Source organism: Phodopus roborovskii, unplaced genomic scaffold (assembly GCF_943737965.1).
Source record: "Phodopus roborovskii unplaced genomic scaffold, PHOROB, whole genome shotgun sequence".
Lineage (NCBI taxonomy): Eukaryota > Metazoa > Chordata > Mammalia > Rodentia > Cricetidae > Phodopus > Phodopus roborovskii.
The window spans coordinates 15,062,079-15,075,091 of NW_026126480.1; the positions used below are offsets into that span (position 1 = coordinate 15,062,079).

Consider the following 13,013-nt stretch of genomic DNA (forward strand, 5'->3'; position numbering starts at 1 on the left):
GATTCTCAAAATTCTATTGATCACTAAAACTAGGTAAATGTACTTTCTAAAAAGATATTTTTAAAAGCCTAAGAAGTGGTTAATGTCATTCATTGAGAATTGATAGTTTTCTCAGATCTTGTGCTGTTTCCAATTGCATGTTGAAGGGAGGCATTGCATCTTGACTTCCAAAACAGAGATGTATGTACCTCTTCTTTAACTTTCCATAGGAGATAAATGAATTAGCTGTTAGAAGTGTGTGCAAATGAAGACTTATCACACTCACTGGTCAAGTTTAGAGGCACAGGGGAAGCAAAACTCAATTGTCTTTGATGATACATAAACACACAGCAAATGTTTTAGGGCTGACCATGTGTATTTGTCAGCCCTGAAAACATACATACAAGGACTATTACAGACTAAATGCGGAGTATTTAGGAACATATATGTACATATATATGCGTATGTGCATGTAACAATGATTAGTGAAAAAAAAGAGAGGGCATGTGTTTGAAAAAGAACAAGGAGGGCTGTATGAGAAAATTTGGAGGAAGGAAAGGGGAGGGGAAAATTATTAATTATATTATAATCTAAAAAAATAAAAGTAATAAACTGAAGTGAAAAATTTAAGTTTCTAAATGATAGCTGAATTCATTGATCATAAATTTTTTAATGTCTGACTCATTTAGTGTGTATCAGAAAAAAGAAGGCAACTTCTACTCTAATACAAAGGTTAGAAAAAACTTGTAATAAGATAATTAGTGAGGCCTGAGCTTGGTTTGACATGGTATATGAAAGGGGAGAAAAACAGTGAGAACTGGAGCCAAGAGTTTCTCAGAAGATAGAGACTCCCACAACTAAATATTGAAAGTTGATATTGTTCCCAATTCCAAAAGTACCCACCTGCCTCTGCTCTGTTATACATTTACTGGCTAGAGGGGGGTATCTTGCCAAGCATTGTGTATAGCTTTTTTTTTTTTTTCTGAGAAAGATCATTTGAGAAGCATATGAATCACAAATAAAAGGAAATTCTGTGTCAAGCAACTTTACTATCTTCAAGTTCAATTCTGATGCTTATCTACATGATGTATCCTTCTCTACATGATCCATCCTTCTAGCCAAAAGGTTTTTGGGTCTGACTTCCACAAGAAAAAGCAAAAAAGATCAGCAACAAGATATCAGCAGTCATCCTGTGTTTGAAGACAAATGAAAACTTTTCTTTGAGGAAGTTCTCACTTGTTTGTAGAGTGTGTGTAATATCTTTAGAGTCATTATTCTATCAACTGTGTTTCTGGTATACCATCACAAAGATTTAGACTTGAATAGGAATTCATGTTTTATGCTAGAATGTTTTATGCCAGACATGTTCCTTCCATTTGGATTGTGACAAAGAAAATATACAAAGCAACCTCTTGTATTTATTTTTCCTTGTGATTTGGGAGCTATTCTCAGACTAAATAATGAAAATATGACAATAAAATAAAGATGAAGTAGATAAGGGAGGTAATTCAGAAAGAAGAAAATGCCTATTAGTAACAAATCTTAAGCCTTCCTTATCTTTGGATTCACATTATTGTGAATGCCTTATACATCATTAATTTCATAATAGAACAGATTCATTCATATCTCATCTCATTCACTTTGAGAACATTGTTTTCCTGATTGATCAGACTCTAAGAATAGACTTGAGTTTAATTCTTTGAATATTTGTGCTTAGAACATAACAGGAGAACCAGAGCCAAATGTGAGGAGGCAGGTAAAAATAATGTATCATAATCACTAGATCAATAAATTAGATTTGTGACTAAATGTCTGTATTATATGATTACCAATGGACGAAGTGATGGTATTTGACTCTGGACTAGGGCAAATCAATTGTAGGTGGCATCATTATGAATATGACCATGATGTCTAACTCTGATCTGTAATTACAGTATTGAACAGGAAAGGTACTTGACATGTATAATCACAGCATGAATAAAGCTAATTCTAAAACTGTAAATAGACACATTTTATGAAAAAAATGTTAATTATGAAAATGAAGCATGTTTTTACCTGGAAAATACCTATTATTATCTTCTACCTTCAGTATTTCGCTATGTGAGTAGCATAAGGAGTTATTATTTTATGTTTATTATTAAATTCTAACATGGTCTTAATATATTTTGACTTAGAACTGTTACTCTCCACTGAGTTTTTATTATTTATCAGATAGTGTTATAAAGACATTGTACAAGAGCCTGGAGAGATGACTGAGGCTTAAAATTGCATGCTGATCTTCCAGTGGACCCTAGTTCAATTTCCAAAACCAACGTTCAGTAACTACAGCCAATTTTAAATCAATGTAACTCAATCTTGAGAGAAATGGATGATTTTTCTGGCTTCCTCAGGCACCCCACACAAGTAAAATACAGGGGCAGAAGAATGTGTATAAATGTGAATGCAAACATGGAAACACATGTGCAGAAACACAAATGAATAAAAGTAAAATAAATCTTAAAAATATAATTAATTATAAAATTACCATATTTCCTCTCTCACAATCCTTACAGAGAGGATTGTACTGGTGCCTCTCAGCTGAGAAAACACCCAGGCACAGCCAGGGCCACAGGTTTTCTTCAGCAACATATCATGTAAGTTTGGAAATACTCACTGTGTTCTTGTGTTTTAACTAATGTGAAATGCAATTTAATATGATCTAAAGAATTTCAGTACCTACTATTTAGAAGACATGGTATATGTAATATTTAGAAGACACCATATATCTACTTTTGTTTTAGGTTCTTACTAAACCATATGTTAGAAAAGCTTAGATCAGAATGGATTTACAATAGGAGCTCTAAAATACAAAAAGATATCTTATAAAAGTTTTGTCATTTTAAAATTCACAATTAAGTCTTGGCTGTTAATGCCTCATGTTAAATTAATATTCCTCCTTTTTTTCTGCATGGATATTGTTTTATCTGCAAGATTTGTTGAAAAGATCAGAATTCAGCTATTTTGTTATATTTTTTAAATAATTAAGTTTATTTGGTTATTTATTTATTTGGTACAAGTGGAGATCAGAGGATAACATGCAGAACTTGGTTTTTTCCTTCCAGCATGTGGGTCTCAGAAATGGACCTCACTTCTACAGGCTCTGAAGGAAGTATCTTTGTCAACTAAAGAAATTTTGCCTGTTGGCTTTCACTCATCTTGATAACACCTTTCAGAAAGGAAGCTACATATTTCTGTTTTTATATAAACCAATTAATCTTCTCCAATGATCTATGTGACTATACTATGCAACTATCTCAATGCTTCAACTGAAAAGCCACATTTTAAAAAAATCACATGGTTTAGTAGTTTTCCAAGCTTATAGTTTTTTTCCTCATATTCTTTGTTATTCTTGTGAACTACAGACACATTATAAGATTTAGAAATTAACTGATAGTCTGTTTTGATCCCTGATTAATTATTTAAAATTGATACTTACCTTTCATGACTCATCTCTATAGCAAAGATCTATTTTAACATTGACTGTCTTCATTCCTATCATTACTAATAAAATTAAAGTCTTTTGATTATAAATTTTTGCTTTCTCTTGATTCAGTAGTCTCAGACTATGATTAGTTTGTTATACTTGCTAATACTGTTGTTGATCAACCTTAACCAACTCTTGTCTCACATTATTATTTACTGTGAAAATTAGTAGAAAAAATAGGTGTGTGAGATGTGTGTATTCATATGTATGTTTTATTAATTAATGAAGTGATAAGTGGAGAGACAAAGAAAGAGAGAGGGAGAAAGAGAGAAGCTGCAATATAATGCCTTTGGGAATAACAGCCAAAGCAATAAATACTCCATTGACAACTCAGACAGAACTTCAACGCCAACCTCACTCAACTTCTCCAGTCATTGTCATTGAGGTAAACTTAACATTGGAGTGTTTGGAACTCTATTTGGGATATGGATAGAGAATAAGAAATAAGAAAATATAATATAAATGTAATAGTAAGATTTTTTTTCCTATACACTGAAGAGCTCTTTTACATTAAGACATAGCATTGTTGTGTTTGTCTCAGTCTATTCTGAGTATTTATATACTCATACAGGGAATGACTTACATATTACTGGACAAAAACCATTAATCATGTTATTTGAGAATTTGTTGTACCAATGAATTAAAAACCCACACTGAAACTACTCAAAATTTAGGAGGAGATTTTTCACTCTTAGTCATGCAAGCAAACACATCCTAATCCTGGTTGTTCCTTGGGAGAGTAAAATAAGCTTAAAATATATATCTTTTCATCTAGTTTTTCCCCCTTGAATCATTTTCTAAAGACCACAAAGAATTGATATATAAAAATGAAAATGAGGTCACATCACTAACTTTAAAATCTCTGGTAACTCAAAAAGTTCATTCTAATATTGTCTTTGTAAAGTATATGCCGTGTTGTCATTGTCATTTCAACATTCTCCTTCTCCCATGAACCACTCTCTTCTCAGTTGAGTTATGGTCCACATTGCTCTTCTAAATATATCAGACACCAGTTTCTTATGACTTCTATTATCATTTCCTTTCACACACTTGCATTAACATCTTTAACTCTTAGTAAACTAAGGCATAATCACATGTGCCTAGTAAAAGTATTCTCACCTGTTTAATGGTTATATGGTATTTAAGTTTTCTTGTTTATTTTTTTCTTCAAAGATTTGAAGCCTTTTATGATAAGGTTGAGAATAGGATTTGTGGTTCACCTTTAAAAATATTAATATGATCATACAGCTATATGCTATGGCAAGTTTTAAAATTAACATGAATTAAATTTAAAAAAAATAAGTTTATAGGTATATCCTAAAATCATAGAAAAGTGACTCTAGATGGTCTGTTCCTGGAATATTTGCTTAGTTAATGAATTGATGAATAAATGGATTCCAAAAGACAGCAGACAATTTGAAAGTGTCCCTGAGAGAAGCTGGCTTTAGAGTGCCATTCATTAGGATGTGTCTCCTACGTAGTTTTATTTAATATCCCTGAGGAAGAAGCTTCAGCATCCCTCTTTCTGTTCTACATGTGTCTATGTAAGTAAAAAGGAGAGGACAGGAAAGTGAAAATGATGTCAGTTGAAAGTTTTCCTTAGGGAACAGAATTTTAGTTTTCCCAACTCTCACTCCATTTTCTGTTCTTGTCCTCACCAGCTTTGTGTCTTCCTGTTGGAAGCTGGGAACCCTGTCGAACGAAAGACTTATGTTCTAATGGAAACTTGGTCATAGGTACTGGACAGTTGCTTTTATCTCTCATCTGTTTCTGTTCTCCTTTGTTGTAGAAAAATGTAGAATTTACTCTTTAAATGAATGAACACTTTTTTTTTGACATTTTAGCATATGTCTAATTAATTTTCATTTGTTGAAATGTGAAGGGAAAATCAACATTTATGTACAGTTAAAGAAGAGATGAAAACAGAATTAAAATTCTCACATAGACAATTTTCTTGATTTGAGATCTTCTATAATGTTATTTTGAAAATACTTGCTATTTTTTGTATTTAAAGTCATATATTCCTTTTTTATCCATGTCAATATTTTTTGAGTAGTAAGAAAGTTACCTAATTAAAACTGTGCTTTTTAAAATTAACATTATATAATTATTTTTCTTATTAAATTTTCCTGAATTAGTCCTAAACTTCTTTCCTTTCTTCCTTCCTGAATGTCCTTTTTTATTATTATTGAAAATAGATTCTTCTCTCATATAATACCTCTTAACCATGGTTTTCCCTTCCTCCACTCCTTTCAGTGCCCATCTCCACCTCCAACCGCCCCTCTCCCCCCCAATTTTTCTCTCCCATAGATCCACTCCCCCATGTCTCCCTTTACAAAAGAGCAGGCTTTCAAGATACAATCAAAATGACAAAACACAAGACAACAAGGCAAGGCAAAAGCCCTTGCATTGAAGCTGGAGAAGGCAATCCAACAGGAAAAAAGGAGTACCAGGAGCAGGCAAAAGAGTCAGAAACATTCCCACTGTTAGGAGTACTACAAAAACACCAAACTAACAGCCATAACATAGACACAGATGACCTGGTGAAAAACCATGCAAGCCCAGTGCTTTGTCACTTCAGTCTCTGTGAGACTGCGTGTTCACTGTTTAGTTGATTCAGTGCTGTTTTTTAAATTCTGAAAATTTATTATTTAATTAGAAAAAATGAAAATTTAGTATCAATTAAACTACTCATCTGCAGTGATATATTTAGTGTAAGCTAGATATGATTAATTCCAGCAAGTATAATGACTAGAGATTGCTAGATGGACATATCACAAAAACATTTAAGACACTAACTGTCAAAGTAGAGAGTAAATTTTGTTTCAGAGATTCTAAATTCAAAATTGTCTGGAAGTAATGTTAGAGCAGTGGTTCTCAACCTCAACCTTCCTAATGCTGTGGCCATTTAATACAGTTTCTCATGTTATAGTGAATCCCAAACATAAAATTATTCTCAATGCTATTGGAATTTTGATGTAAATTGTTTTGAGATAGAGGTTTGTCAAAGGGGTCGAGAATCACAGGTTGCAAGCCACATTGTTAGAGAGTAAAATGAAAATATGTACTGTAAAGCAACCAGAATCAAAGAATAAATATAATTAGCTACGAAGGAAGAAACTATTGATAATGACAGTACTGGAGTAGTTGTTTCTTAATGCTCATAGGAAAAGAGACATTTAAAAGTACAGAAGAATAATTCATTAAAGTAGAAACATTTCAAAGCATTTTTAATGGTATCAAGAAAGGTAAATTTTCACAGAGAAAATATTTTAGATGGTCAATATTTTTAAAACACAACATAGGGGAAATATATCACCAAGTTACATGAGATTACTTTTTTAAGTTTCTAATTCTTTATCAATAATTATTAGAAATTATTATCAAATTATTGGAATTATTGCAAAGAATACTAACATGTTTTAAAATTACATTTCTACCATGGAAGGAAAAGGCAGACTAAGGAAAATAAAAATGACACATGTTAAATTATTAAATATTTAATTTATATAAAAATTCAAAATAACATAAATAATATAAATACAAACCTTTAAATTCTATTAAATATTATAGGTGTATACATTTAAGTATATTTACATAACATTTACAGAATCTAATAAAGGCAAAGAGTCAGCATGCTCTTAGAATGGGAATTCGGGTCCAAGATGAAAGTAATTTTTATATTTTAGAATGTAAATAATTTGAGATATGTAAAAAGAACTTGGACAAGAAGAGTTGAACAATAAGTCAAAAATTAAATGGTCAAAAGAGTTACATTTTGGCATTGGTTGAATGAATTGTTAAAATGATTATAGTAGGCAGTATACAATGCCAGTAAATATACAGGCTTACAAATAGAAAGATTTCCCTCCCAAACGTGTCACAATGAGTATATCTGAAGACACAAATTCATGTCACAAATGTATGTATGGTGTGTGTGGGGGGGCAGTGATGTTTGTTTTCAATTCTGATTTTGTCTCCTATGGTGAGAAGTTAGAAGCACAGGGTACTCTGCTATCCAGGGTAATTTTTTTCTGCTTTTATAATTGTAACCATAAACATATATGCTCACGCCTCTATGCAAAATATGGACACAGAGCATATCAAGGATGGCATTATATGTCCTGCTTTACCACTCTCCACCATATCTCCTTGAGGAAAGATCTCTGGCAGACCATGAAGATTGGCTTGAATCCATTAAATCCCATTGACCTGCCTTCTCTGACCCCACAGTGCTGAGGTTTCAGAAATCTGCTACCATGCTTTGCTTTTTTCCATGGTTCTAGGTTATTTGTAATCAGATCCTTATGACAAGTACTCTGGTCCACTGAACCATTACTCCAACCCCATGTTTGTTTGTTTATCTGTTAAGACTTTGACAATATTCTTTGTAAAGTACTTCTGCTTGTATTTGCTGTCTCATAGCTCCCATCCTATGCTCTTGGATCCAACTGGTTTGGGAATGGGCTCATCACAAAAATGCACTATTCATTTTCACTGCCATATTAGCTGGCTCATTTCTACATGGAGATTAGTAATGAAAAGGGTTGTCTACCCTCAAGGCAGTCTTCAGGAGAACATTTACGTCTTGGTAGAATTGTTAGATTCATCTTACTTTTAAGCCCCTCAACCTTAGACTTTGCCTTTCACAGATGACATCTCTGATGCTCATTAGAACTTCCTGAATTCAAATCTCTGAATTTGATATTTGACTTTTGCTTCTTTCCAGGGTTCAATGTCAAAGGAACTGTTCCCACATTTGCCAAATGTCTGAATTCAATACCACATTTCAACCTTCGCTCTTCATCCTCACTGGTCTCAGAGGGCTGGTGGGTGCCCGCATGTGGCTAGGACCACTCCTAAGCCTGATGTACATCACTACAATGGCAGGGAACTGTACTGTAATTTACTTAGTAAGGACAGAACGGAGTCTGCAGGAGCCCCAGTACCATTTTTTGTCTATGTTGGCCGGAGCTGACATTGTCTTGTCTTTCTCCACACTTTTCTCTGTTTTAAAAGTCTTTATCTTTGACCTCTATGAAATTGCATTTGATAGCTGCCTTACTCAGCTCTTCTTCATCCATACATCCTCCTCTATGGGCTCAGGAATTCTGTTGGCTATGGCTTTTGACCGCTTTGTAGCCATTAGTCACCCCCTGCAATACACCACAATACTTACCAACTCACGAGTCACCACGATGGGATTGGCAGCCTTTCTGAGGGGTGTAGCGCTCATGACTCCCTTGCCTATTCTGCTCAAGAGGCTACCATTCTGCAAGGGGCAGATTCTGTCTTATTCCTACTGTATCCATCCAAATGTCATGAAACTAGCTTGTGGACAAGTCAAAATCAATATTTTCTATGGACTTGTTTTGGTTATATTTTCCTTTGGGGTAGACTTTCTGCTCATAGCCATTTCTTATGCCTTGATATTTCAAGCAGTCATGGGTATTGCTTCCAGAGAGGGTCAGATGAAGGCACTCAACACTTGTTTGTCTCATATATTTATTGTCTTTATTTACTATGGCCCCTTGCTGGCAATAACAGTAATGCATCGAATCAGCCACAGAAGTTCTCCAGTAGCACATGCAGTCCTGGGAAATATCTACCTCTTTATGCCCCCGATGCTCAACCCAATTGTATACAGCCTGAAGACCAAGCAGATTCGTTCTGCCCTGAGAAAGTCTTTGAAGATACAGATAAGATGAACAATTCAGAAACTTAATTCAAACAGCTTCAATGAAGGAAAGCACAATTCTCAATTTCACAGTGAACATGATTAATAATTTTATTGTATTTTTATGTCTGGGATCTGTATATAGATATGAAAAAGAGATAAAATATTGAAATTATAGCTTTTATAAATAAAGACATTGTATTTATGTACTCAAAATTATATTTTCTCCTGTATTTCTCAGTGTATGATTTGATAGACTTCATAAAATAAACAGTAGGAAAATGTTCTTGGCTATATATTTTATGTTGGCCTCTATTCATGGATAAGTTCACTATATTTTAAAGGTGCAAACAGGGGTTATAATTAAATAAATTTAAAATTCAGAAACTTCAATAAATCCCCATTCCTATTCTTTTCCTTTCTGCTTTGTTTTCTTTTCTCATGGTTTTACTCCATTTACTCATGGTTTTTATTTACAAAAATATTCCTCTACTTTCTTGAACTCTCTCCATAAGAAAAAAAAATCCATCTTCTACAAAAGTTTAATTACCCCTGTATAGACTGTGTGGGTCATAACAGTCAATTAGGAAATTATTTTCTGTATTTCCCCACAAAATACTCCCACATCTGCATCCACAGTCTTTAGAAGAAAAGAAATTCTACTTTTCTATAGATCACACCATTGCTAGCCAGTTTTGTATCTTTGATTTGCTCCACAGTTACAAAACTCTGTATAGTCACTTTGAGAAGCTTGTCTGATATTCTGATGGGTGTGCACACAAGTATAATTTATTTGTAGCTATAGTCTTTAAATCCATGGAAAACAAAGTTTTAAATTCATGAACTTTTTCAATTGCATTTTCCTCTCAAATTCCCTCTGTACACAAATAATGACTATATTTCTTTATGTTTCCAGAGTAAAAAGTAATGCTATTATCTCTACATATCTTTTAAATTTCTTCTTCACCTGTAACATTCACCTGTATCTCCTATATTTATCTTAAATGCTTTCACTTTCCTAGATACCAATATTAGCTCCACTATGCTTTTCTTTATGTAGCGTGCAGTAGAATTCCAAACATCTAACCTCACCTGGCGTTTAAACTGACATTTACTGTGTTAGATAAGTGTTTTTAAACAAATGAGATTGTGTTAAATCTTTATTTCCAAATTAGTGACACAATGCATGTTTGTTTTTGAGAAGTTTAACCAAATCTATATGTGATGCTCTCTATGATCCAACCTGCCCATCATTTCTTTCATACTCTAATGTTACCAAATCTTAGGTTCTCTGAACAGTTCATTAATTCAATACATTTTTTGCCTGCTTCTATTTATGGCCAACAGCACAGGGTTTTTTTCTTTCCATTATTAATAAAGCACTTAATTATACTTTAAGAATTGAGCTAATGATAGACTTCTGTAAGTGCCAAGAGTTCAAGCAAAAATGTCAATAATTAGAATTTCATTGTTCATCCAGTGACCCTGAATTGGAATATAAGATTTAGCCCTTAATCATTGTACCTGATGCTCTCTCTAGGTAGATAATATCAGAATTTAATTGAATCAAAAGACACTCAGCTAATGTTCACTGGAAAATTACCCACTTATTATTTGGGATATGTATCTATGCCTATATCTATCTATTGCTCTCTCTCTCTCTCTCTCTCTCTCTCTCTCTCTATATATATATATATATATATATATATATATATAATTTTCTTGATGAAATAAATAATGCTCTGAGTATTGAGGTTAGGTTTTCCTTCTATTCTCTGGTCATGTGTATGATGTGTGAGAGAAAAATAAAGAGGAGAAGTATATTTACAAAATATAGCAGAAATTAATAACAAAATAAATACCCTTTATACTAGACTTCAAATATAAACTTTAACAATAGCCAAGTACTGAATAATTCAAAATATGTACATGGAATGATTTCCTAAAATATCAATAGGATAACTGTCTTGTGGTAGCACTATCAGAGTAACAGCATTTTCCATCTCAAGCTGAGTACAACAATGGCCCGGAATAGTAACTTCAGTAGAATCAGTCTATAAATAAATTTCATTTATTAGTTAAATAAATAAATATAAATGCTCATAGACATTCAGGGGTCCTTTTATTGAGCTTTTTCATGCTTTCTCCAGAGGAACTTCTTTTATTATACTCTACTTCCTCCAAGTATAATATTCAGTTCTACTCCCATAACTCAGAATATGCTGCTGTCTTTTATTCTTTAGACTGATTATTTAAAAATAACAATTTTATTTGCAATGTTTTATGTTAAAGTTTACAAATAAATTAAAATTCAAAAACTGGCATCTTCACCATTATGTTCATAGCTAAGTTGGCTTTTGTTTTCCAAAAGATGAGTACCATTACTTATTCTTTCAAATTTGCACAGCTATTATGTTTCTTTAAAATATATAACTAAACAAAATATATAAATGTCCCACATTGAATCTCATCGCATATCAATATTTCTTTTCAACATTAATTAAAATAGCATCCTTTTCTTAAAAGATATGAATCTCTCAATTCTCATATCTTCAAATAAAAGCATGTTTCTGAGAAGCAGGTAGACTACAGGACAGAGAAGGAGGGCATCTCTTTCTCTAAGGTCATATATGACTATTTGAGCAAGTTTCTCCTATCTTTAAATACTTTACACACTGCAGACCTTATCTGTTTTGTTTTTAAGCTATAAACCAAGGGGTTCAGAACAGGGGTCAAGAAGAGGAAGAGATTAGCCATAGTGACATGGAGGAGAGGAGATGTAAATGTACCAAATCTGTGAATTAGGGCCAGAACAATGAGTGGTACATAAAATATAAAGACAGTGAAGATGTGGGAGACACAGGTGTTGAGCGCCTTTAGCTGACCATTACCTGAGGCAATACCCAACACTGTTTTCAAAATCAATATGTAAGAGATGACAATAAATACAGAGTCAACTCCAAAGGAACAGAGGACTAGAGACAATCCATAGATGATATTGACTTTGACAGGACCACAGGCCAGCTTCATAATATCAGGATGGTAGCAGTAGCAATGAGATAGAATGACACCCTTACAAAAGGGCAACCGCTTCAGCAGAATGGGTAAGGGTATCATTAACACCACACCCCTAACAACAGCTGAAACTCCCATTCTGATAATCCGAGGATGTGTTAAAACCACAGTATAGTGTAATGGGTTACAAATTGCTACAAACCGGTCAAAAGCCATGGCCAGTAGGATGGCTGACTCCATGGAAGAGAAAGTATGGATGAAGAACATCTGTGTCAAGCAAGAGTGAAATTCAATTTCTCTGTGATTCAGGAGGAAGACATTCAATACAGTAGGCAGAGTTGATACAGACAGACCCACGTCTGTAGCTGCCAGCATAGATAGGAAGATGTACTGAGGCTCATGCAGGATGGGGGTGGTTTTGATAACAAAGAGGATGGTGCAGTTTCCTAGAAGGGCTATTAGGTACATGATACATAGTGGAATAGAGAACCATATCTGCACATCTTCTAGCCCAGGGATGCCTGTGAGAAGAAGGGTAGGTGGCTGGAACCAGCTACTGTTTATAATCTCCATAAAGATATCTCTTTTCCAGACTATGTCAGCTTCCAAAATTTCTGTTGTAAGACAAAATGGTAGATTTTAACACAATAGATAATCTGTAATGTTCCTCTGGGTCAACACTAATTCTGACATATTTATATGAAGAAAATCATGTTACCAAACCTATCTGAATAGCTGTCTTCAGCTTGGAAAATGAATAACTGCTATGAAATGAAGGAAATAGTAGGGTTCCCTTGAATTTGCACACTCAATATAATA

General features: G+C 33.5%; 2 protein-coding genes across 2 annotated transcripts; one reads left to right on the forward strand and one right to left on the reverse strand.

Annotated features, from left to right (window-relative positions):
* Positions 1-8,268: 8,268 nt before the first annotated feature.
* Positions 8,269-9,210, forward strand: LOC127227658 (olfactory receptor 51I1). Its single transcript, XM_051192012.1, has one exon. The coding sequence runs from the start codon at positions 8,269-8,271 to the stop codon at positions 9,208-9,210; it is 942 nt and encodes a 313-aa protein (XP_051047969.1).
* Positions 9,211-11,813: 2,603 nt separating this feature from the next.
* On the reverse strand, positions 11,814-12,767 carry LOC127227659 (olfactory receptor 51I1). Its single transcript, XM_051192014.1, has one exon. The coding sequence runs from the start codon at positions 12,765-12,767 to the stop codon at positions 11,814-11,816; it is 954 nt and encodes a 317-aa protein (XP_051047971.1).
* Positions 12,768-13,013: the final 246 nt, after the last annotated feature.